The 27,353-nt window shown below is 37.3% G+C and overlaps 1 protein-coding gene across 1 annotated transcript; it reads left to right on the forward strand.

Annotated features, from left to right (window-relative positions):
- On the forward strand, positions 1-24,742 carry ZBBX (zinc finger B-box domain containing). Its single transcript, XM_072868264.1, has 19 exons — positions 1-68; positions 675-788; positions 2,359-2,452; positions 4,830-4,878; positions 5,036-5,145; positions 6,860-6,862; positions 12,452-12,619; positions 13,092-13,266; positions 14,918-15,038; positions 15,569-15,693; positions 15,921-16,024; positions 16,355-16,461; positions 17,421-17,452; positions 18,799-19,043; positions 19,862-20,027; positions 20,565-20,720; positions 21,700-21,936; positions 23,526-23,661; positions 24,627-24,742. The coding sequence occupies exons 1-19, from the start codon at positions 1-3 to the stop codon at positions 24,700-24,702; spliced, it is 2,286 nt and encodes a 761-aa protein (XP_072724365.1). The 3' UTR covers positions 24,703-24,742.
- Positions 24,743-27,353: the final 2,611 nt, after the last annotated feature.

The following is a 27,353-nucleotide window of genomic DNA, read 5'->3' on the forward strand; positions in this document are numbered from 1 at the left end:
ATGAACATCAACGATTTTGTAATGCTCCCAAGCTCAAAAACTGGAACCTCGATGAGATTAAAAGCAAAGTAAGTGCCTTTTATCTGATTGTGGTAGAGATTATTTTTTCATAATTTTTAATAAGTTTTAATGCAACATTAAGTAGAAGAGCTTATTTGTGTAAGAGCAAGAAGAATCATGATGTGTTTCTTTCCTAGTATTTTCCCTACTCTTTTATCCTTAAGCCTTTCTTTTCTTAGGCTGTAATCTACTTTCTGAGTAAGTTATAGGCCTTATTACTCTGTATATCTAACATACACACTTTGTAAACAAACCATACTAAAGGATTCACTGGGATAGTTTAATGATAGTAATATCATTAAGCAACAAACCTTTCTAAACACAGACACAGTTGTGTCAGTTTTATGTTGGACACTCTAAAGCTTATATTGGAGTAGCCGTATCACTGTCAGCATACCCCTCTGTAATGAGATATTCTTGGGTCTAAGGAGTTTGCACCTGCCCTGCCCTAAATCTTTCCAGAACTGTTTTCAGTCTTGCTGGGAGATGGAAGACTGACATGCCTTTAATGACAAATTTTGCAACATTTTTTCTTGCTGCTTTAAACTTCTTCAGGTACCTTACCGTCTTTCATGTAATTTCTAATGAATATTTTACTACTTTAAATTCTCCAGAACTGTCAGAGAATTGCAGCTGGAGAAATTGTGGTTAGAAACAGAAAACAAAGAGATGGAGAAGAAATTACGGCAACTACAGTCAAACATGAGCAGAGAAAAAGAAGAGAGAAAGTAGGTTAAATTTCTGTTTCAAGAATAGGAATCCAATTAGATGCTCCCTCCACACCTCCCCCTGCCCCAGATGCGATCTCTTCCAAAGTTTGGCATTCACAGTAGTGTTCAGTCTCCTCTCCCCGATCTTTCTTCCCAATGATAAACTTGCTACCCTAGGACTTTCTCATTTTTAAACTCTCATATGAAATTTTGATTATTTTGTTTTTGGTAGAGGTAAACGAACAAATCCTTCCTGGCAGATATATTCCTTCAGAGGCAGAGATCCCTTTTGCTCATTTATTCCTTCTTCTCCCTTTTTCCCCTGTCCAACTGGATTTGTCACCTTTGTTTTAAAGCAGGAGACAGAAAGTAGTTTCTCTTGCACTATTTCAGTCTTAATTCTGATGTTTCTGAAGAGGATGCTGTTCTTAATATTGCTTTGATCCTGTTTTGCATGCATCTGTGCAGCTTCTCAGAAAGACATTTTCTGTATGATGGAAACATGGCTTGGAAAGTAAGCATAATGTAATGAAGCAAGTGCTGGGGTGGAAGTTTAAATCTCAGCTCTGTTCCTGGCTCACTCTGTTAGCAAATCTCTGCAACATCTGCTTCCATTTCTTTGTACTTCTGCCTGACATATTTTGTCACTGGAGATACAAGTGCCTTGGATACTTAGTGCCTTAGTCTTGGTAATGCTAAGGGCCTGCTGTTTGCAGCCCTGTAAACTTTTGCTTGAGCTGTTGAGGCAGGTTTTCCAGATAGTGCGTGGCACTTTTTCCCCCATATTGTTCTCATGCGGTTGTTCTTGTATTGTTCTCATGGCCTTGTACCTGCAAATCCTGATAGCGTCGTTATGGTGAGTTCAAATGACAGGAATCATTGGCATTTGCACCACTGGTGGAAAGATCATCCCTCTTTCCTCCTACATGTTTTCCTTTCCCCTTGTTTTGTATGCTTCAGTTTGTTTTGCACTATGTCTCGTTTTCTGTAAAACAAAGTTGATCAGTCATTTGAATACTTGCTAAACGCTATGCAATAGTGTATTATGCAGTGTGCAAAGCTGAAAATCACTGTTTAATCTCCCTTAGTCTTAAATTCTTCCCCACTATCTACCATGTTCATCATAGTAGTCAATAGCTAAACTGATATTCACTGAGATCTTAATTGTAGGTATGTGTTCCTGGCTTACTAAAAGATGCTACATTTTAGCTGTGCTGGATGAATGCCCTAGAGTAAATTGGGACAATGAAGACTTATCTACAGTGTACTTCTGTTACATTTTTATTCTTCTAAAACCAACCTTAGAGAATTGATGGGATTTTCTTACATTTAAAAACTTAGACCAATTTGATGGTCTAAAAATAAGTACTTTCTTATACATTTGATGTTTTTACTACTATTAAAGTAGATGTGAGGCAGGTTTCAATGGAAGGGAGGTGTTTGTGTTTTGGGGAATTGATGATCCTATAGACAAGTACTTTATTTTGTGATGCTCTGTTCTTATTTAAAAACCTGAAGAAAAACCTTTATGCTTCTTTTGCTTACAGAAGACCTAATTTGTAAGTTCTTTCTTGCTCTTGATTCGTAGGAAATCAAGTGCTTATCATTGGAAATCTGGACAGGCAGGACCAATGACCATCCAAGCCCGAGTTTTGTCACAAAGCAAAGAAAACAATAATAAGGTAGTAAGCTATCAGTATATTTGCAGGTAAAGCTATTTAAAACAAACCAAGATTTAGAACATTTACGGCACAGAACATGGGAATTTTAAATGCTGTAAAAATAAAAGGTTAAGCACCTTCTGAGTAAAATTTCTGATTGTTTATTTTTCCATGCCAAGCTTATGTTTCCCTTTGAGCTGGAGGAACATCAAGTTCTGTTTGGTGATCTGTTGTTTTTTTAATTGCAATAAATAGCAAAGTATCATTGCTTCTACAGATTTAGTATTGTAAGAGTCTAATTTGGTAGTGATGGAAGTCATCGGGAGCCTGTCTTTCAAATTAATTAGGTCTTGTCTGATGTCCATTATGAATCTGAAATACAAGGCTTCACGTGAAGTTTTGATTACAAGTTCACTATCTTCATAGATAAGAACTATGAAAAAGGCACACCACATTAAAAATACTACAGTTAAAGTTTTTTCTTTAACTCAGTCACTGCGTAATGGTATCTGCATCCACAGCAGAACTCCCATATGACTCTGCGGTTCATTCTGTCTCTTCTTTTTGCCACTTCTGCACGTTCTATAATCTTTCTTATGATGCATCTGGATTTCTTTCAGTAAGTGCAGAAGGAGACTGAGAACCCAGCTTGCCACTTGGTCCACAGTAGCTGGAAAAGTCCTATGTTCATCCTCTGAGGACAGATGCTAGTTGGTCAAGTGTGGGTTAAATAGAAGCATTCTCTTGGATGAGGACTGGACTCAGTCCATTCTGTTGGACTGAGCCTGAATGCTTCTGAGTGTTCAAAACGTGGATTAGGTTTATCAATTGACTCTTGTTCTATGACGTCCTTGCTCAGACCTGAAAGGAGAGAAGTAGAACTTTCCTGCTAAGTTATTGAAAAGTTTTTTTTCTTTTTAATATATACACAGTGAGGTATTTTCCCCTTACTTCCTTTTGGAAATGACTAGGGCAATTTTGCTCAAACTCTCAAAAAATATTAAGGGTAAGGCAGGCATATGGGAATGGTAAAAGTTCATCAAATTTGTAAGTAGCTGAAGACTGGACCTTGTAGGGAGTGTTATCACTTCCAACTGTAATAACCTAGTCTTAATATTTCATTCTCTGGTGAAATAAATTCATCATTTTAATAGCTTAGGCTCTTGTCCTTGGGGTTTTATACATCATGGAAGCAAGCATTAGGTGTATCCGTCATCAAATAATGTTCACGAGTGCTGTTAAAATACCAATTGCGATAACAGAGCTTATGTTCTTTACTTGTTCCATGAATCAGTATGAAAAGTCTGTAGGGGATCCCCAAATCCAAACTAATTCAACTTAGAGATACTTCCTCTTTCCTTTAGCAGACATTGATGTGTCTGGAGAGGCATGCAAATTGGACTGAGTGGGACATAAAAGGAGAGTTTTCTCTTACGATTTCTGTTTCTGGAAGCCATGCTACATATGCTATGTTGAAATGAGAGCTGTTAATTAAGAGAGACCATTTGAAACTGGCTGAAGTAAAGCTTATATAAGTCTGAAGAGAAACACAGACAATGACAACTTCAGACTAAGCTGTTGCAGTTGCTATTTGAAGCAGCAGCAGTTTGGTGTGAAGGTCTTCTCAGCCAAAACACTCAATTTCAATAAAATTGCCTACTTGCCTGTGAGTAGAAGAGAGGATCATAATGAAAAGGTTTTCTTTAACCCACCTCTTTCTCTTTCCCCTTCTCTGAGACAAGTAACTCAGAGTTGTTTCTACTTCAAAGACTTCAGATTTTAGCTATGATGGCTAAGGAGAAGATGCATGGGTCAGAATTTTCAAAAGGGCAAAATTAAAATCCCTGCAGATGCATAAGAGTGTGGGTGGGGAAGTGAAGGTGCAGTGCGGACTCTGTTTGCAGGGAAAAACTGAGGAGCAAAAATGTGGAAAATGATCAGGTTACTGGGGTGCTAGATCAGGGAAGGGTAATGACGAGAAGCAGAAGGAAAAGAAACTTACCCCCCACCCCCCAACAAACTATAGGTAGATATATGTGCAGATTATATGTGCAGTGCACTTCACTGGTTGACGTTTGAGCTTCAGTCACTATGGTTATGAAAGTTATGGAGGTCTATGCTTGTGGAAAACACTTGCTGCGTCCCCGGCTGGGCAAACAAGGACGATGTCATTGCATGAATGGGGAGGGAAATTGGTCACAGACTTAATGGCTGTCATGAGCAACACATGGAGTTTTCTCCTTAAATACATTCTTAGCTATTTTCCTGGTAACAGTACCATTTTAATTCTATAAAAGTTATGCTTTTATTAATTTTTCATGAGCACCTTAGGTTTCTTTTTAATGTTCATACTCCATTACCTTAGTGTTTATATATATGTAAATATTCTTCCATATAGGTTTCTTCAGGAAAAGTTAAGTTGCAAATACTCAAAGAACAGATGCAAGGTAAAGACATCTTTGTTAACTAAATAAAAACTCACAAGCTTTGTGATACTCTACTTGGTAGAGTATCTGGTTCTTGGAGGTTGCTGCAATTAAGCAATAAAGAAATCGGAGACTGGAGTACTGGGTGTGGTTTGTTTTTTTTTTTTTTTTTCTCCAGAGCCAGTGAAAGAACCACTTAAGCATGAAACGGCAAATGCTGTAGCTCGTGAAAAATCTGAAATGAAGGGAATAGCATGTGGACTATGTGAAATTAAGAGTGTGCTGCTGGTAAGTAAATGGTTTAAAAATTACTCTATAGCAACAGAATATAATGTGTATATATAGTAGCTTTGTGGCAGTATCTAGACATACAGTCTAGAATGAATTACCTTGGGTTTGTCCAGGCTGCAAGCTGTCTGTGGTCTGCACAGACAAGCTGTCTAACCTGGAATTCACTTCCAGGCTCCTTCATGAAGAGACCTATATATGGAAATACATATGTGCATGCCTAAAACACAGGTGGAGGTCTAGATATTATGCTGGCTTTCTGTATGTTAGCTTTGCTGTACAATACAGTTGTTTTACGGTAGTCTATGGACGTCGTCGTACGAGCTGCCTCTGCCCCTTCTGTAAAAAGGAATCCTTTTGATGGCAGTATTGCTACTTTGAAATGATGAAGTCAAGGAGCTCATTTGAACTTTTAGCTTTTCTGGTGAATTGAAGATTTTTAATACCTTATTTTTTCAGTTTGTTCTGCTGGGAAAAATAAGACTTCTCTAAGATGGTGTTGTGGTTTAGCCCCAGTCGGCAGCTAAGCACCACGCAGCTGCTCGCTCACTTCCCCCCTGGTGGGATGGGGGAGAGAATCGGAAGAGCAAAAGTAAGAAAACTCGTGGGTTAAGATAAGAACAGTTTAATAATTGTAACAAAATAATAATAATAATGAATTATAATGAGAAGGAAAACAATGGGAGAGAGAGAGGAACAAAATCCAAGGGAGGGAAAAAAGGAAAAAAAAAAAAATGATACAACCGCTCACCACCTGCCGACCGACGCCCAGCCAGTCCCCGAGCAGCGATCACTACCCCCCGGCCAACTCCCCCAGTTTATATACTGGGCATGGCATCATATGGTATGGAATAGCCCTTTGGTCAGTTTGGATCTATTATCCTGGCTGTGCCCCCTCCCATTTCTTGGGCACCTGGCAGAGCATGGGGAGCTGAAGGGAAGAAAAAAAAAAAAGTCCTTGACCAATGTAAATACCGCTTAGCGACAGCCAAAACATCAGCGTGTTATCAATATTATTCTCATACTAAAATCCAAAGCACTGCACTATACCAGCTACTAGGAAGAAAATTAACTCTATCCCAGCCGAAACCAGGACAGATGGTTAGCTTGAGGTGCCATATTATTAGATGTGCAGCCACTTAAAAGAGAAAAAAATCACTTACATATTTGAGATTAATTTGATCCTACTTTATTTAGATCTTGCCGGAATTGAAATTAAAGTAATAGTTTTTTTCACCTGTTTCCCAGAATATATTCGTGATATCCACTTTAATTCTAGGATTTCTTGCTGTGATAACTACTTAACGCGCATAAGGTAAAGGGGGGTCTTATATGCTGATCTCCCTGAATGGCAAGGAAACAGATTCAATGATTCTGTTATCAGACCTGTTATCAGTTCTTTAGAAGGGCGTTTCTTTAAGCTGTATTTTTATTAATTTGCCCAGCATGCGAATGTGACTGAAGAAGTCTGATCTCTTACTTAACTAAAGAATGCTACCCTAGCATTAAAAATAAGATTTATGGTTGCAGGCAAATAGGGCAAAATTGAGTGGTTCGTGAATATTTTGTAATTTTAAGTACTTTGATAAGTACCAGGGCACATTTTTAATTCTGACTGCTTTCTGAGCTGGCACTTGCTGGCTGTATTAGCGTGGAAATCAGTATTATCAAGTATGAGGTGATTTATATTTAAGAGAGAGATTTTGCCTTTTAGCAAGTGTAAATAGGAAACCTAGCCTCCAAAATATGATGTAGCCCTATACTATTCGATTTTTGAAGGAACTTGTGCCAACAGAGTAGTTCCATTGTTGAATAAGAAAATAATATTCTTATTCTAAGAAAGTAGCACCTCCCTTAGAAAGATCCCCCCCCCCCCTCGTAATACATGCCATGATGTATTTGTACTACTTTTACGGCAAATTAAACCAGTTGGAGCTGCTAACGCTCAAAACAGAAGGAACAGATATTTTATTTCTGTGTCTCTCTCTAATGGTTTTCCTTAGGAAAAAAAAACCCTGTGGATTTTAAATTTCTGTTAAGATTACCTGCCATCAAAGCCACCAGGATTTTGCTTCCTTCAATTTTTTGATTTTTAATTTTATTTTCCCCTTCATTTCATTAGTGCTCACCTAAGAATTAGTGCCCTGCCTGCGTAGTAAAGCTGAACATCCCCAACGGCGCACAGAGTGTGTTTTTCCTTCGTGCGAGCTTTCCCCGTGCAGTCCCACCTGCGCTGTAAGCCCGCGTTTGTATAAGAGCCAGCACCTAGTTTTGCGGGAGCTGCTACGAGGAAGCCGTTAAGACCTCTGTGCAATCGGCTGGGCGGCAGAACAGCTCCGGCAGCCTTCGCTGCCTCTCCTCGGGGGCTGTCCCCGGGCCGAGCCCCGCGGCGCCGGCCCGCCCCGCTCCGCTCTGCCCGGGCGGGCCTGGGCTGCGGGCAAACGCCGCGGCGGCGGCGCTTGGCCGGGGCGCACCGCCAGGCGGCGCTGCGCCCCCGCGGGACGCTGCGGCACGGGTGAGGGTGAGGCCGAGGCCCCGCCGCGGCTGCCGGCCCGGCCCCTGGCCCGCTCCTCGGCCGCCGCTTCTCCCGGCCTCGCTGCCTCACAGGCTGCTCTCTCGCCTCCCGGATGTTCTGCTCAAACGTCTGAAGCGGCGGGGCGGGGGGCTGGAAAGCGTTGCTTGTATAATGAATTGAACCACGATTTGCTTCTTAACCTCCGCCCGCTTCAATGCAGTTGGAGCTGTGCTTCGGAGTAGTTAATTCCAGGCCTCAGAAAGTCTCCTAGGTCATGAATAGCAGTTGTAAGGTTAGGACAACGCTGGTGGATAACAAAGCATTGTCTTATATCGCGGATGGAGTGAGAGTGCGCTTCACTTGGAAGAGAGAAGCAAAAATATACTTTATTGATATAGGATAGGGAGTTAACAAAGTTCAATGCGACAGTTATTTAACAAAATTCGATGACAAGGTTCACTTGATTATTTATTGCATAGGGGACAGGGTCAGCCAAAACTGTCATGGAGACCCTCCCGTTGAGTCATGAGTTTTGGAAAAGGATCCCCTTGCTTTCTAAACTCCTTCTCAGAGAGGAGTCTAGGTGCGGCTGGATCCAATCCTAGTCCTAGACTTGGTCAATGGTTTATGTCTAAAGGATTATATATGCACAATCAATCCTTTATATCACTTAGCTAAGATTTCAAAGTTAGCATGCTATTAGTCACTTACCGAGGATCTGTTGCAGCAAGGAATCTCTCAGCCTCGAGGAGTAACCTTGAGAGGTGTCCCTACTCAAGGGGAGATCCTGGCGTGCAGCCCACTGCCGTGCAGGAGAGCTCAAAGGGCTCTTGAGCTGCTCACTATTTATGGGGGGTAAGATGATTGACTCATAGTCATATTTGCATACTGACCACAGATTTTAGTTTCTAAAAGGCTATAACACCCTAGGCTGTTGTGGTGTTACCTGTCTCTCAAATCCACTTTGAGCGGATGCAGCCATCATGACCAGATGCATCCATTACGATCACCACTGGTGGTTATCACCTGAGCAGGGTTACAGGAGATAAAGGTCGGGGTGGGGGGAGCACACCGTCACATCTTAACACTGCTTAGGTTACAAAGGGATTATTTTCACACTCTCACATGTGACTTTATTATTCAGTAGAAAGTTTTTCGGTTAAAAAAAGGAGTTTTCATAGAAGCAAATAGCATAGCTCTTTTATTGCAATACATATTGAGAAAAAAATCATGCTGTCTTTTCTTGTGCCTCGGTGGATTTGATAGTTATGCACGCCTCATGGAAAACTAAGTTAAACTGAACCAATGGTAGTGTTACATGGTTGGAAGCAGGTAACAAATTGCTGGGTCAGGAGATTTTTACACAGGCTCTTTGAATTATTGTTATTGGTATATTGTTTGAGACTTTTCCGAATTGTTGGATGTCAAGCATTTTAGAAAAAAAAAATTGTAAGTACTGAAAATGGCCAGAGGCTTTTTGTTCATTCATTAAAGACAATTATATACCCTCGTGAGCATATTTAACAGTCTGTGTTACTTGTAATTTAAATATAGTTATAAGTAAGGTTGAAACTCCGAATTCCTACTTATAATTATGTCTGTTCTGTCAGGTGGCACTTTCAGCATTCCTGATTCTTTCATATTTGGATTCTACTCACAAAGGAATAAACTGTGATGAAAGTAAAATGTTATACAGTACAGTGGAGACTTAAGTTGTGTGTAGTTTTATTATTCAGCTCAGTAATGTTCAGTTTCTTACATACAACTCTATGTCGCATATCTGTTATAAAACAATAAAAATTTTATAATTTTATAATTAGGGTAGTAAAGATTCCTCCTAGAATTATTGTATAACACTTAATTCTAACAAGCTTAAGTTTCTTATGTGTTATGTTTGATTGCATTTCATAAATGGGTTGTAACAACTTATTTTTTGGACCAAATTGTACATGCAATTTGGATTTTATCTTCTGGACAAAACCACTGTTTTTGTTCTCCTAAGGTTATTCCAGATTTGATTTTGATAAATGCCATGATTTGCCTTTTTTTAATACCTTTCCAAATGCATATTATTATGCTTGTTTTCATTTTCTTTCATTCCTACCTTAATGATAACTGTTTTATAGCTGGACTTAATGAATCAAAGAGAAACCATGTCAGGAACTTTTTATGAAAAAAATGTTTGGATTCCTATGTCATTGTTATGATTACAAAGAATCAAAGTTACTTTATCATGAAACTGCAAGCTAACATAAATATAGAAAATGAAGATAGCATCTTGATTAAATGTTAGTTGATTTAACTATTTCAGTTCTACCATATGAGGTTTTCATCAAGGCAAATTTTACTTTTCGATGATGTCACTGGATATGTCATTCTGTTACCCTGCTAAAATTTATTTGATTATCTCATTCTTTCTTCCCAGAAAATATAATCCTTTTAGTACTGCAGTAAATTAGCAAAGCTATTGGTCTGATAAATACGTCTTTGTCAAAATGATCCTTACTTATAGTCTGTTAGTAGGAAGATGACATCATTTGATGGAAAAACTTCAGGTGAGAATTTAAGGCAGTTACAGAAGGATATACCATCCTGTGAGTAATGAAAAGTCAGCAATACATCATCTTTTTGGGATGATGTGTTATCCTGAGTTATGTAGTCGATATAAAAGTTTTTCCGTGAGCTGTTTTGCATGGATATAAAAATATTTCACTGCACACATCAAAATGCAGGCTGTTTAGGATTTTTTTTTTAAATAGACGGTAGCAGATCTTTTAAACCTAGAACTGAAAACTGGGTGGTAACAGTAGTAAGATAACAATGATAAATCTTGACGTTTGTAATGTATTCTCTTTTAGACATACTTTTTTTTTTAAAGGGATAAGCCACTTATCTAATTTTTGGTGGTAAACAAACTGGATTGAGATGTTGGAATTGATTGAGGGGATTAAACGCCATACAGCAGTTCATTGAAAGAATACAAGGATTTAAACTGAGAATCACGGAGTGCTGTGATCACTCCATTTGCATCAGGAGAATTCCACCTTAAATTGTCTTGATTCTTCCCCCCTCCCGCCCCTTTACTTGTCTTCCTTATTCTCTCCAACCCTACTCTGAGACTAATTAGAAACTTCCTCTATTAATAAAGGGAGCTAACAAAAGGGTGCAGAGAGAGATGCCTATGTTGGTTAGGCATCAAAAGTAGGAGAAGATTAGCATCTGAGTTCAGCTGCTGGGAAGTTTAACATGAGGCCAAAACAAATAAGCTTTGCAAGTATTCTCTAAAATCAGTTTTGTAATTGTCACTTAAGTATTTTGAAGCAGTTGAGCAAAATCTCAATGAAGATGTTGATGTTGTTTACACAAATAACACAGCAGGGTGAGCCTTTCAAGTATTGATCTGCTATTACATACCATGTGCCAGAGTACCAGAAGGAACCATACATAATGCAACTATGCTTGCTCAAAGAAGGCAGATGTATGAAGCTACATCACTAAAATTATCTCCTTCAAAGGAATGTGACTTGTACTGAATTCTGCTGTAATGTTAAGATTATTTTGTTCATGTGGTGAAAAAGAAATCAACACAATCTTTGGCTATGTACTTTGAATGCATGTGCCATAGGAAATGGAATGAGCCAAGGAGAAGGGCAATTACAGAGAGAAATTCCCCTCCTTCTCTTTAGAGTATATGCTTCTGTGATCTCCATGTGAGTTAGAAACATGTTGGTGATGTTGGGGAAAAAAGAATTGCTATCAGTTATGGATGATTATGGACTATTAGGTTTGAGGAAAAAGATGAAGCACACATGTTCATCCAGTAAACTTTGAACCTTATTCATCCTGCGTTGCAGTATAAGAATCAGAGGAAGACTGCAAAAGGAAAAAAGTAACCGCTGTTTGAAGCGATTAGTCTCCATGCATACTCACTGGCACGTCACAAGTACCATTTAATGTGCAACCAGCAACTGCAAAGTTGCTGGGTTTAGTATAGTGTAGAGTAGGTGGAAGGGAGATGTGAGTGCGTACATTCTAGTTTTGCAATGGCTGCTTGACATATTTGACTCTTTCTGATCACACTTTCTGCCTCTACCTTTACTGCTCTTGTGTTTTCGTGGTAAGAATGTGTTCCTTACTTGAGGATTTTATAGACAAAGGATCTTTCCTTCTGGTCCCTGTGCATAGGGAGGGGACATAGGGAAAGGATGAACATAAAATGTTTTTTGTTTTTGCTTTATAATCATTCAAGAGTTGACAATCAAAACCTTCATATTTCATTTCTGCTGGAATTTTCTTTGTTCTGATGAAGGTTGCAAATCAGTAAAGTCCCAGTGGGCGTAAAACTGTTATTCTCCTTCTGTAGCTGTTTTCAGTTAAACTCATCTAGTTCTTTGTAGTTTGGACTTTCCTGGACTATTTTTTGTGTGTGAACGGGTATTCCAGTTAGTTCCTTAAATGAACATTTTCTTCTTGTTGACCTCTACAGATGTGCTTCTGTCTGCTGAAAAGCTTCAGTAAGCAGAACTTCATTAATAAAGTACATAGCTCATAAATTTAAATTATATGTGCTGCATAAAATGCCTCACTTAGTCTGTCCTGTGTGGTATCTAATGGAATATTCAGATTATTGAATTTTTGCTCACACATTTGCACACAATTGTTTACTGAAATTATTATGTGCTTATGTCACCATCACTCTTCAGTATGTGGTTGCCTACCTGCTTTTAATATGCTGTTTGGTGGAATGTTTGTTTATAATAAATTAATGGTTTCATACTGTTTCATTAACAGACAGAAGTCGATATACATGTTGGAAAATTGGAAGTCGTTAATCACTTCATCAAGGAAGTAAATCTGAATGATTTGAAAATTAATCATGAGCAGAAAAAAGTAAATAGCAAGCATCAGGTCACATCAGACAAGTCTTCATCTCTCCTAGCATCAGTAGGCAGTGCTGAGGTAGTGTACAGCTTGGGAAAAAAAATTCTTTTTGTTTAGGACATCTTAAGTAGAGTGGCCTTAGGTTTTTCTGTAGTGTGCAAACTGAAGGATCAGGCTATCAGACTTGCACAGCCCATTGACCCCTGTGCATGTCTGTCAACATAATATCCATGCTATACATAGGATGTGGGCTATCCATGGCTGCTGCTTTCTGCCTACTAAAAGCGTTTAAGTTAAATGGGTTTTTTTGTGTGCTTATGCAAAATTTTTTGGTTTTCTTACTTTGCTTTTGATAGAACATTGCAATTTAGTTGTGAGCAAGGCCACACAAAAATTGAATGATCTTGATTACCAGGGTAGCTAGACTAAGCCAAGAAAACAGGGTGCTGCATTTCCATAGCTGATACTGAAAATGTTGTTGCTATTGTATGTAGAGGGAGAGGAGTATCATCAGAAGTGCTTTATTAATTATGCTGTGGAACTGATTTAGGAACTGTCCTCAGAATCAACCTGTACAGGCCTTGAAAATCAGGACAAAGGATTATTACTAAAAGGTATATTTAATGAGGAGGAATCTGCAAAGTCTTTTCGGGAAGCTTTGATTCAATGGAGAAAAGGTAATCGTGATCACAGAGAAGAACTGCATGCCAGTAAGGCCCTATCAGGTATGATTTTTTCTGTTTTAATTGCATTTTAAAAATATTAGGAGCCATTTTGGTGAGTTAGCAGATTTTTGATTAGTGAAGGTAGATGTTCTGTTAGAATAGTAAATGTTTCTTAAGTTTTATCTCTGTGTTCCTTTATAAATTAACAACAACCTCTAAAGTTGTTGTTTTTTTTTTTTTTTTTTTTTAAATAACGTGCAGAATAGCGTTTAGCCCAGTTCTTGTAATGAACTGTGGCATTGGCCAGACTGTTTAGCTTGTGTCCCTGTACTTTTCTATGGCATTGTTTCTCACATGAGACACTAATATGAACTGTAATGCTGTCGCGGATGGAGTGAGCGTGCACTTCACTCGTAAGAGAGAAGTAAAAATATAGTTTATTGATACAAAATAGGGAGTTAACAAAGTTCAATGCGACAGTGTTTTAACAAGATTCGATGGCGAGGCACACTTGATTATTTACTGCATAGAGGACAGGGTCAGACAAAACTGTCAGGGAGACCCTCCCGTTGAGTCATGAGGTTCGGAAAGGATCCCCTTGCTTTCTAAACTCCTTCTCAGAGAGGAGTCTAGGTGCGGCTAGATCCAGTCCTAGTCCCAGACTTGGTCAACGGTTTATATCTAAAGGATTATATGTGCGCAGTCAATCCTTTATATCACTTAGCTAAGATTTCAAAGTTTAGCATGCTGTTAGTCACTTACCGAGGATCTGTTGCGGCAAGGAATCTCTCAACCTCGAGGAGTAACCTTGAGAGGCGTCCCTGCTCAAGGGGAGATCCTGGCGTGCAGCCCGCTGCCGTGCAGGAGAGCTCAAAGGGCCCTGGGCTGTCCACTATTTAAGGAGTAAGATGATTGACTTATGGTCATATTTGCATATCAGCAAGAGGTTTAGATCCTTGCTTCAAAGCAGCCAATGGCTACTTTGTTGCCATTTGTCCTCAAGGTCCAGGATAACTGGATGCAGCTATCAGGATGACTCCCACTGATGGTTACTGCTTGTGCAGGGAGCTGGGGAGCTGGGGGGGGGGGGGGAGCACACCGCCACAAATGCTCAAGCATAAAGTCACAGCTTTTAACTGAGACAAGGAATATGCATGGCTCAGGATTTTTTATGTTCTATCAAAGTACGTTTTCTGCTTGCCTTCCACAGGATCTTAATATTTCTTTGTCCCAGTGAAAAGATGCCATCAGTTGAAGTATGTGTGGAAAAATACGAAAAAACTCCTCTTGTCTGATTGGATTTGTGCAAGCTAGTCTCTTTCCTCTAGTCCACGGATGGTGTTCATTCTTTGTGTATTTTTGTCCAAAAATTATTTTACTGATTTCTTTTTTCTTTTTTTTTTTTTCTTCTTTCCTGTGATATGGTGGGATTTTTAGATGTGGAGTCATGGATTCCATCCCCTTCCCCCTTCCCCCCCGCAATGTGGTAATCTTCCTTTATGTGAGAAGCTGTAATAAATGAGTTTTTACTGCCTGCCCCCAGTACTGACCGTGTTGTGTAAATGTAATACTGCTGGCCATTTTAATTTATGCAAAGACTTAGCTAGGCATAGACTACTAATGTGACATTCATTCAAAAAATAATGCTGTTAAATAGCAACTTTATAAATCTGAATAGCTGTACAATTTTTTTTTTTAATAATTCTAATAGAATCTGTGGGGATTTGTGAGGTACAGACCAATCTTACTGTTATGAAGGAACCTATCCACATTGAATTCAAGAAGGATGGCCTGAGCTACATGGAGAAACTCTTGCTTAAGAAATACAGAAGGTGTGGTTGAAGTTGCTGGTACTAATGAAAGAAGTCAGAAATACTTAATAGCACTAACAAAAATTCCATTGAAACTTTTTAAATATTAGATATATTATCAAGAGTTAAGGTGACTGTATACAGGGTGCTTTATTTTAATAAAATGACCATTATAACCAGACTTGCTGACTTAACATTTCAGAATTACTGCAGACGTAGTATTTGGAGGGATTCTCTTTGCTATCAGTTTATTGTAGAATCTGAAGACCGGTAATGATACTTGGTTGCTTGATTTGGGGGCATTTGCTACAGGAGTTTTATACAGAAAAGGGAGTACGATCTTCAGGATACTTTTATAAACATTACAGAGTTGTTTTGTTAGTCCCTGAGGTGCAAGGTCATCTCAATGAAATTAGGAAGAGTTGCTGCTTTTCAGCAGCAGTTAATACTGCTGCAGCAAGTAGTGTGGTGTTTGGTTTTTTTTTTAATGACTGTGATTTTATATTTTAAAAAAGATGACTTTTTAAGATTGATTTCTTTTCCTTTTTTAGAACTCCTGTTGATCAAATTTCTGCTAGTTGCATTAAAAATTTAAGGCCTGTGCAAACATTGAGTGTACATCAGGCTGTGATTGGAGGAGGGGGAGAAGGAGATGATGATGTCGATGACTTAACAGGTGTAATAAATTTCTGTTTATTGAATCTGATTATTAAAATACTTGGGATTTTTTTTTTTGCTATGATTGCTGAACAGTTACATACTTAAGCAGTTTCTGCTTAAAGAAAGTAACAATAATGAAAGGAGAAATTTATGGTACTTCATAATAAAGAAAAAGTTTGCATTTTTATAAGTGTATCTTGAACAGGAAAAAATAAAATGCATCACATTAATAATATTTCGTAGTTGAAGAGGTGAAGAGATATTGGACATCTGTTTTTAAAGAGGAAGTACCCAACGCTATTTCTGAAAGTGCAGAGTCGTCTTTGAAAATTGAGTTCCTTGATGATGTAAGTACGTAATAAAGGACTTCATGAATCTTCCCAGTGATCTGAAGTGATTTGTTTAAATGCTGATCTGTTAAATATTTAAAGTAGCAACAGTTAAATAATTTCTAATAAAAAAAAAATTGGTGCATTGTTTATCTTTTCCATACAAATGTGGAAAATTTACCTTTCTAAAGGTTCCCTGTAATTTTTTCCTGTTGTGTCCAGGGACCCTTACTATATAGAAATTATACAAAAATAAAATCTGCAAACTTTTAATCACTTGAGTTAATGTTTTTTTAAAATTTTAATCTATTGCTGAATATGGGTTTTTTGGTTTTGTTTTTTAATTAGTCTTACGGCAAGGACTTGGAAGAATCATCTAACTCTTTGGTGATGGAAGCTGAGGCTATGGGAATGAATAAGCAAGGAAAAACTGAACCACTCAAGCAGTGTGGAAGGTATCAGAAATGCAGAGATTATTTGGAAGAGAAAAGAATTAATCCTATCTTCTGATTTAGTTACATTCCTAAGAAACAGGTGCTTTTATTTGCAGACAGTCATTCATATGAAAGGGGAGAATCCTTGATTGTAAATTGTAAATTGTTTTAAGGCATGGTTAAGACATATGCCTTCTCATCCTTGGCACAAGACACAGACTGTGCCAGTATCGTGACACTTAGTTACTGCTTTCCCTTCCTTTCCATTTCTTCCAAGATCCTGTCTGTGATTGCTGTTTTTTTTGTCCTTCAAAGTTTTCATTTGAATGACCTAATGATTTGATGACTAGTTTGTAAGACAGTCTAAGAACAGTTTGGCAGTTAACAGGCATACAACACGTTTAGCGTTAAAGTTAGTGACTGGTAAGTTTCTGTCTTCAACTTTGTCATTGAGCCACCAAGGTATATTAATTGCCTGTAACTAGAGAGGCATTGCTTTGAAATTTCTTTTGTTTGCTTGATCACTCCAATGTTAAACCATGTAAGATACATTTCTTTAAATGTGTATGTCCTGAATTACAGGTAGAATTTCTCTTTTGTATGCTCTTCTCTCAGTAGGAGAAGGGACTAGCATACAGACAAGTCTGTAATTGGTCAGTGTTGTGTACTTTTGAGATACTTTCATTCGACTAATCTTGTAATTCCAGGCAAAACTAAGAGTCCTGATAATTAATGATACACGTGCAATTCTTCTGATGTCCCAAAATGTATTTATGTTGAGATGTGATCTGTTTTTGTTATATTGCATTATTCTGGTCTTTCCTCCTTCCTCTGTTTGAAAGTGGTTCAGCAGCTGCAGATCAGAACGACACGGTACCAGACCTTTTGCCAAGAGAAACTGTAGGCATAATGAGAAAGTCATCTTGTCATTTAACTTCCACAGCTGACGCTCAATATTTTTTACCTTTTCCTCTTGACAGAAATCCTGTTTCTTCTAAAGAAATTTCTCAAGGTAAGTTATATGTACAATATACATACAACAAAATACAAATACATAAAGTTATTTGTACAATATACTTAAGTGTATACAGTTTTATCATTCTCATATAGGATGTGGTAGTCAACTATGATGGTCGTCCAAAAAAAATAATTAAAGATTGTTAAATTAGGTACCATTCCCTGAGCTATGCATGTCCCTTGACCACAATTTGATGGGCTGAGCAAGCTATTTTGAAATGTTATGCATCCGCTGTGAAAGTAATCTCACAGCTGTGAGCTCATATTTGAGGGATAGACTGCCCCGATGAGAGTTGTATACTGAAAAGAAACCCGGTATAAAGCAGAGGAAGTGATCTTACAAATCTCTCAGTTTATCTGTACTGCATTAGATTTAATGTATGGCACGTGCCCTTTTTATGTAGAAAAATGCTTTTATATAGATGGGTTCAGAAACTGTACAAATGATTACCTGTTCTGCATGAAAGATCATCATTTGTGTATAACTATTCCAGTGCCTGTTGCATGTCAGTGAAATCATCATGAAAGTTTGGCAGCTTTATTTTGTGGCACTCTTAAGGAGTCCCAAAGATCTTACTCTGTGTCCTAAAACTATGTAAAATATATTGTCATTTTTTTAATATTAAGAAGTAAGTTGGAATGTCAGGGTACTTAATTTCTTATTCTTGCAAGTACCAAACAATTGCTGTAGCACTTCAGAACCTAGCAGTTGTTCCCTTTGTGCTTAGTTCAAGAAACTGCTTATTTAAGTCTTCAAATGTGAAAAAGCAAACAAGAGCACACTAATGAGATGTGATTTATGTGCTTCTTTGGGCACAGGATAAAAATTAAAATGTCTTTGTCTTGTATGAACAAAGAAAAATAGCTTGCAGAATCATTCACAGCCTGATAGTATGTATTTCAAACAATTGTACTACTTTTAAGGAAATTTTATGAAATTGCTACTATTGCAGTTCTTATGCTGGCACTGGTTAGATTATAGCATTCTAAATGTAAAAAATTACATTAGCATGAAGAAGTAGTTGGGAATGTGTTAAGAATATTATCAAGATGTAATGTTTTCAAAGACAATGATGTCCAGGAATATATGCATTAGATACGGAACTGGTACTACTACCTGGTAAGTCTAGTCTGTGTATGTTGGCATCTCTGGATATCAGGCAGGAAGCTGATGGAAGTTAACTGTTCTTATTTGTAATTTTATGGCTTAGGGATAAATTCAGTAGAGGTTTCATATTTTAAGTTCGTGAAGAAAATATAGTAGACTTGCAGGTTGTAATTCATATTCATTTCCATAAAAAAAAAATTCCCATTTTCATGATTTTTTTTGTACTCTTGTAGAAAAAATGGTTGTCTGCAGTCTTGAAAGAAATGCAGTGCAAAAGGAGAGTATTAAACTAAAGACTATGAGAAGATCACTTAGCTCCTGTAAACTACCTGAGAAGATTTCTAACCCTACTGAACTAATGAGCAACAAATATCTCCTTGAGACACAACTGCAGAAAACCAATAAAGATTCACAAGAACTGGACAGTGTCTGCAATAACCAGAGTTTGCTTTTGCCTGGGATTACTGAGTCTTCAGTGGTAAAATATTTTGATTGCTAAACAAATGAACTATGTTGCTTAATCTGCTTTCCCAGTGGAGCATGAGGCAACATACCATGTTGCTGAATCAGTTGAGAGATAGTGATAGTTGTATGGTTACCATGAAATATTTTACCACTTTTCTTCATTCTCCTCCAGACCCACTCCCCCTGCAAAGCAATCAAGAGTATAGTTTTAATCAGAGGATTGTCACTGCCTACCGTATTTCATCTGTAGGGGATCAAGGCCTCTGTACTTTCCAATTTGTATTGTCAGTCTTTTCTTGCTGTTCAAAAAAAGCAAAAGAAAGAACAGACTAGTCTCAGACAAAAAAAAAAAAATGGTGTGTTGGGGGAGAAGGCAGCTCTTTCCATGTTAGTATCAAGGTCACTTCACCTCTCGGTTGAATGCCAAAAATTGTAGATACTCTTATCTAACCTCAATTATTCAAATGTTCTTTTGCTGAATACCAAATTGAAAGCAAAAAATCATGGAGACATTAGATTTGGAGTCATTGTTAAACAGTATTACTTTAGTTGATGTACACAAAGATAAGTGAAAACAAAGAAAAACTGCTTTTCGTGTCCACATTCAATCAGTGGAAGAACAGACTCAACTCTCCCAACATTAGCAGTGGAAGTTTATAAGATTTTAAAGCATATATAATGCAAAACCCTCATCCTTATGAATATCTATTACACCAGGCTATCAAAATCATTCCAAGTTTTATGAAATTCTATTAACATAAACTTGCAAGGGCAACTTCTGATGTTTCCTGTTTCTTTTCATGTTTCTAATATCTTTGTGTTTTATTCAAGTTACAGGATGTAGCCAAAAGACAGAAATCTGTTTCTACACGGTACTGGGGACTTGAAGGTTTCTTTGTTGTAGGTGCAAACCCTAAACAAGTAATGCTTGAAGTACACTCTTCACTGTGTGCTGACTCTAGCCCTATGGACAGTAGTATCCCATTTCCAGGTAATGGCATATGAATAAAATACTCGGACAATACACATATTTATCACTGTTGCTGTCAAACATCCTTCTCTTCACGTAACTTGGATCTAGCTTACTTTTAGAAGTCACTTTGGGGTAACAGTCATGCCAACACACGCAACTGGTGCTGTGGAAGGGTAAAATAAACTTACTGCCTTGAAGTAAATTACATCAATATAGTGCCATAGATGTATATGCTTCTTTATATCCCCTGAGAATTTGGTTCCAGTAGGAATTTCTGCTTTTCTTTGTGCATATTATACATCACAAAAAAATGCTTTTAATGGTGTATATGAAACAACATGTGAAATGATTGCTAAACATGAATATTAATTCCATCAAGTATATCACTTGAATTTAAGATTGTTAGTGTGTTATATATGATTTTTTTTTTACATTATGTGTAGAAAATTTGTTGCATGATTTCTTTAAATCACACACATTAAATGCAGCAAATATAGTAACAGGAAATGCATCTTAACACAAAATGTGCAAATAATTTCCTCTAATACCTTTTCATTTCAGGAGATGGAAAGTGGGTTACTGAAAGGAGCTTAAGTGAATATGCTGATGACTCTGTAGTTCAAGGTGTCTTAGAAATTCAGTTGAATAGACCTTCAAGTGGTTTGGAGACTCAAAATAGAATTTCTCCCCGGATGGTAGTGTGGAGGTCATACCCAGGTAAGGATAGGAACAGCTTTGAGGTCCTACTTTAACAGGTTAATTTTTCTTATGTAAAAAGTAGAAGCGCTGTCTGTGATGATTCTGTTGGATTTAGGTCATTTTTATACCTTTGTCTATGTATTTGTATTTTGGGTATAATGGCTTATATACATGGCATTGTTTTCATAAGAATGGGCTTTTGAGTTAAAAATTATCTCTTTCCACCTGTCACTAATAGTTCTCTTTATTGTGCTTAGTTTCTACTCCTGCCTCTACTCCATTACTCCCCTCTTAGCTTGAATATTTATTTAATAAACTATCTAGAACATGATTACTAGATTATGTATTACTGTGTGTTTTGCAGCATCTAGTACAATATGGTTTTGATCTAATAGAAGATTTCTTCATGCTACTGAAATAAGTCTTATTACGTAAACTATAAGAAATAGGGAAACAAGTAATGCATGACTGCATCTGCACTTTTTAGTTACTTTTCTCAATTTCAACTGTCTCCATCTCAAGGAACATAGCTTACATGATTTCTCTCATCTTAAGCAACCAGTTTGGCATTTTAATTTTAAAAACGCTATGTGAGGAAATTGAAACTGTCAATTTTGAATCCCAGAAAAATATTTGAAAGTGTCTATATTTTATTCATGTTGCCTTAAATTAAAAAAAGGCAGAACCAAAGCTTTAAGCTTTCTACACACATTCTCAGGCTCTCCCCTCCCCCAAAATTTGTGCCATTGTACATAATATTTTAATCAAATATTTTTTTTCTGAAAGATACCCCTGAAGTATGAGGTGCTACTTCCCAATATAACTGTAAACTCTTTATTAAAATTTATTAACTCACAATCTTAAGCAAAATTAATAATCTGTTTAGATCAATTCATAATTTGAACTACAATTAATGTCATTAATGAACTGAGATAAAATTCTCTTCATGTGTGAAATCTTGAATTATTAGACGTTGTGACCTTTTCTGTTATTTCAGGGAATGATTCTAGAAGACCTTGGTCAACAAATACGCTACACTGTAAACTGACTGGAAATTGTCCGGCAAACACACAGCCAAGGCCAAAGAGTTCACCTATGCATACGTTAAGAGTTGACACTGAGATAGCAAAACACAAGTGCCTTGATGTAACTAAACAAGATGAGTATCTTTGGGAATATATTGCTGACCAAGAAGCCCTACTTAATCTGGAAAAAGAATTACAAAGTTATACAGGTAAGTGGCAATACTGCTTTTTTTCCTCATGCTTACAAGTAACAAAATGGAAACAAGTAGCTATTTCATTTGCCTTCTCAGATCTAACTGATTTTGCAGCAAAAATGCACTAAACCATTTCATGATGCAAGACCCTTTTGTGGTTGAACAGTGATTTATTTCCATTTGATCATACTTTAACCTACCCTTAATTTAGTAGAAGCAAACTGTTTCATGCAACTTTCCTAAGTTTTTTATCCCTTGCGTTTTGTTGCAAAGATTTGCAGGATGTGCCAGGTATTACTTCAGATCATAAACTTCTTTTAAATAGGTATCCTTTCCTTGGATATTTAATAATGAACACCCCAGGTGTTGTTAGAAGCTAGATGTGGTTTGATGCAAGGGTAGCAGGAAGGGGAAGAGATAGACAGGAAATTTTACAAATCTATCCTGATGAGAACTGCCCTAATAAGGCACAATAGACATGGTATTACCTCTCATTTTGGGTTTAACTCACCCCTCTTTCCTCTGTCTTTTCAAACCCATCTCCTTGTTTTTTGAGGGCGGGGGAGGTGGCAGGGTCAGTTGGTTATGGTTGAACAGAATAAGTGAGTTCTGGTTTTGTTCTCTGAATACAGGAAAAAAAAAAGATTGGGATGCTTCTGTTCCATCTCAGTGAGGAGATAGGTCAAGTGCCTAAGGCACTTTGTGCCATAAGCAGCCTTGAGGGACTGCGTCTCTTAGGCTGTAACATGGTCCCTCCCCTCTGAGTTGCTATTGTGCTTTTATATTGGCAGGCCCTGGCTATGAGCCATCTTCAGTAAACAAAAGTAGCCTGGATTCCAGTGTCTTCTATCTTTTAAAATGTTTTTACCTTAGGTTTTGCTGTATTTTTTCACACAGCTCTTCTGAGGCTTCCAAATACCACATTTCAGGACAGTATTTTTTTGATACATACTCATCAGAACCCATGTGTTTTTGGAAGAGTTTCTCTTGTTAATGCTTGAAGAATGAACATCCATGCTGAATATGCTCAGAGAAGAATAGGGAGGGGAGTTATTGTTGAACTGTCTCATTCTTTCTCTCCCTTTTTGTTCCACTTTCTTGGAATACTTTTCACTTACTTATAAGTTCATAGCAGAGACTGATGGCTAGCTGGGAAAATAGTAACATACTTGCATGTGTGTTGTTTAAGAAGCATAGACTGTGACCCTAGTTGATCATCTTTTTGTGTTGGTGGATGTGGGATATATCCTGTTACTCCATTTTAAATACATACTACCATTAGTCAGCTACCTGAGTTCTACATTTGCTACTGTATTTTGAGGTTGCATAGGTATTAGTGGGCCCTATATATAAGATTTCATATTGTACTGGCATAAACATCTTAGAAGCAAACTCTCTCTGTTACGTCTAATGATACAGGAACCATATAATAAAAAGTCATAATTTATTTAAGGGCTTGTAGTGACATCCTTCATCAGCTAGAGTTGTTTTGAGACTTTTAGTGGCACATTTTTGTTGATACTGTGAAATTCTTTAAAATGGATAGCGTAGATACTGCATTTTTTTGTTTATGTTTGTTCCTGAAATAACCTAAAACATTTCAGGTCCTGAAAAACATTATAGCTTAACTTCTGAAGAGGTAACCTCCTCCAGCAGACATTCAGAGAAGATATGTGGAAATACTACAGATTTCCCTAAAAACCTGGAGCTAAAAGTCCACAGCAGAGTTGATACTCTCAGGTAAGTTAAACTTGCTGAGTATGTTTTTATGATATTATAAAATGCTCAATATGCCAAATGTCTTGCCAGAACTGAAATAAAAACAGTCTTGACTTCCTGCTTGTACTTTACGTGCTGATTACAAATGTCAGCATGACCTCTATTGTATCTTAGTGTTCTAAGCCAGTACTCTCAGGCAGCTCAGATTAAGTGATATATTTTGTTATTGAAACTCCAAATTATAGATTTTGGGATTATGTGGTTTTTTTAATGCATTAGCTTTCATTAACATACAGCACTGAGATTTATAAAGTACGTCTATTACAAATCATCTAAGTTCTTTGATTGAAAGGTACCTTTAAAAAGAGCAGTTGTGAGCAGATGAGCCAATAACATTTAACTCACCGTAGTCTGTGATATATCTGTTATATTGCCTTGGAGACTAAGGAGATAACTGGAAGCAAGGAAGTCCCCCAAAGTTCTGTCTGTCATTGGTTTGTTACCCTTACTAGTTACGAGATCATAGTAAGTGAGACACTGTGAGGTTAACTACATGCTGTGTGAATATAGCTGATTCAGAGATTTGTGTGGGGCTTTTTTGGTTTTTTGTTTTGTTTTTTTAATGTTCATAATATTGAAATTGCAGGTCAGTAGAAGACTAAACAATATTTGCAAATAGTGCAGATAAATGAGACCCACTTTCCTAGCTTACCTGTTCTAGGATGTGGGATTTCTCTATTAAGGTACAATAGTGACAATGTTATTTACCTCCTACTTGTTTAAGAGGTGAAAATGTATGTGACAAAAACTGAGGGGAAAAACTGAACATAGTAGCTTGTAATGTATGTATACTCGCAAAATATATAGCAAAAGCTATTTTCATGCCTTTTAGTTCTACATATGTGTACATATGTCACTACGGCTTAAAGCAGAGTAGCTTGAGGAATTTGAGCTGCTGAAAATCACTGTGGTATGTTTCTTTTAAGGGGCTGGGATGAAAGCCAAATGAATGATGAGGAAGAAATTCTGGAGGATAAGCAACAGGTTCTTACATTACAGTGAACATGCAAAGAACTTCATGCAATTTCTATCTTTGCGTATCATACAAAACCAAGAAGCAGACGAAGAGGTGTCTTGAGTGCTGCTCAAGATATTATTTATTAAGGATTATTTTGTAAAACTGTCAATAAAAATTCTTAAAAATCCCTTGGTGTTGGCTTTTTTATTAGTACGAAGAAGTAACAAAAGAAAACTGGTCTTGTGCTATTATTTTTTAGGATTTTTTATTCTTTAATTTTTATTCAGTATAAGGTTCCTTGCCCACAGATTGAATTTTATGTCTCCAAATGCAGTTTTACATTGCCAAGCTGAGAGGTAATGTGCAAGAGGGTATTAATGGAGTGTTCTTAAATTGGGGGTCTCAATATTGGCCAAGTTTATATAGTGAGATGCATAGTAGAAAGTGTAATCAGTCTAGTGTACTTTACTCTTTATGGTATATTTTACCACTGAGGGACTTTCGCCTTGCAGAACAGAAATTAACAGTTTTACGTAGTATATTTTACTTCTCCTGCTATACTGCTTTCTTCTTAGTTTCAGCAGGTAGCGTAACTAGGAGTAAACCTGACTCCCTCTGCTCAGCGTCAATGAGAAGTCAGTTCTCTTTCTGCATTGTACTACTTTCACTGTTCCGATATGCCAGGTTGGAGTGATCTATGTTCAGCATACCAAATTCAGCTGTGCTGGAGGTTGCTATCTTACAGGCCTTTTAAGATTAAGAGAACAAAGAGGAAATACAGTTAAAAGATGATCTTGGGTGGTTTTGATTTCAGCAAACTGTTTTAATTTCTCTATCTGATCATGACAAGACCTCAACTGTACTTTTGAACTTGCTGCATCTGTGTTGTATAAAAAGGTTTCTTCTTCCTCCTCTTCTCCCCTTCCCAGTTAATGTAAGGTTAAATGCAATTAAAATAACTTCAGTAAAAGGTCACATGGCTGTCACATGCTGTTATGGTACTTCAGTGTAAAGAGGTTTTGGTGGCTTTCTGCTCTCTTTTTGAGGAGGTGCTTAATTGTACCCAGTAGTTGAGTAGTTTTCTGTGGAGATGGCAGGAAGTTATGGTTTTGAAATGATCTGACTGGTGTCTTTTGGTAACATCTTTAGGATTCTCAGACACAACAGCATGCTTCAGCTTTCTCTGAAGTTTTTTCCTTCATCATGTTCTATTTGAATGTGGTGGACACTTTTTTTCCTTCTTTTATTAGTTTTCTCTACTGTGTTTTCTAAGGTGCTTTTCAAAGCATCTTAAAAGCTTCCCCCCCCCCCCCCCCCCCGAATTTTGATCCAAAAAAGTGTATCAAATGGCAGTCACAAGGATTTCTGTCTCATTGTGTTGGGAAATTTTGAAAGTGGGATTAATTAAAAGCTTTTGTCTGACAGTTATTCTTACCCATTTACAGGTAAATCACCTGACAGGACTCTAATGGTAATTGTGGTTCACAGAAACTTACATATGGAAAGAGAAGCTTTATATCCTGCTTTACATCTTCCATCTATGTTCCACAGTTCTCTCGTAACTGCTTTAAATGAGGAGTTTATAAAAGGTGAAATTCAGAGTGCAACACTGTACATACTTTTGACCATGTTGTTATCCATTTTATATTTAATGAAAGGATTATGTGTCTACTGCAGTCTTTTTTCACCACAGCAACAGTGATCAGTAAGTTATGAAACTTCATGTCAGATGCCTTTTATTAAAGGTCATGATTTCCATCGCTAAATTAGTTAATTAGGAAATGTAGATAGTTTTAAGAAATTAATTTTGTTTATAGCCTCAAATGTTTAAAGATGTCTTTGAGTGCTCATCTTGAAAACCTTGTGATTGATTCTGTGTTCAGAGGTGGCAAGTGACCTTCCTATGAGTGGAAACATTCCAATATATTATTTAGGTTCTGACAATTAAACACATACTTGTTTGTATTCTCCCCACGCCATAGAACTCTAATGTGGTATGCATTTCTCATCTGACCCCCCCATCAGTTATGCACTAACATTTCATGTAATTTGTACACAGACAGTAATCTTTTCAACAATTTATTTTACAGGAAAAAATACTTCAGTAACCCTAATTCATAAAAACTAGAGCCGTTGGGCTGAACAGACCATTGATTTGATTTCTTGCCTCATTTCTTGTCTTTAAGGTGAGGGCATATTTTCCACTTCAGTTTTCTTTATAGAGTTTACCATATATTGATGTTTTATTACAGTAGCTCTTTGCCAGAAATTCTAAGAATAAAAAAAGAAAGCAGGTGTACTTTGTAGATTAAGGCCAGTGCTCTTCTCTCATGAATGTAACCTTTTCTTTCTTTTTGAGTTACTTTTCCAAATATTCCTATTACACTCATTTCCCTTGCAGAGATAGGCTGACTGCTTCCATGCTGTTCCCAACCGTTTTTAACTAGAAAACCGCGGAAGTAGGTGCTACTTGTAGGGTATGCCTAGAGCCCTCAACAGTCAGGTTAATCTTTGTGTTTGTGCTTGTGGGAGATAACTAGAAAGTCACTGACTGTTTTCAACATCTGATTTTAACAGTTTTCCCTTCCCATCCTTTTTTTCTTGAAAGAAAAAATGCTTCTGATAATACCTCTAACAAACTTTGGACCAAAAATAAGCTTACTTCAATGTATTAGTAATCTCTTTGGTTAGTCAG

This window comes from Ciconia boyciana, chromosome 7 (assembly GCF_034638445.1).
Source record: "Ciconia boyciana chromosome 7, ASM3463844v1, whole genome shotgun sequence".
NCBI classification, from domain to species: domain Eukaryota; kingdom Metazoa; phylum Chordata; class Aves; order Ciconiiformes; family Ciconiidae; genus Ciconia; species Ciconia boyciana.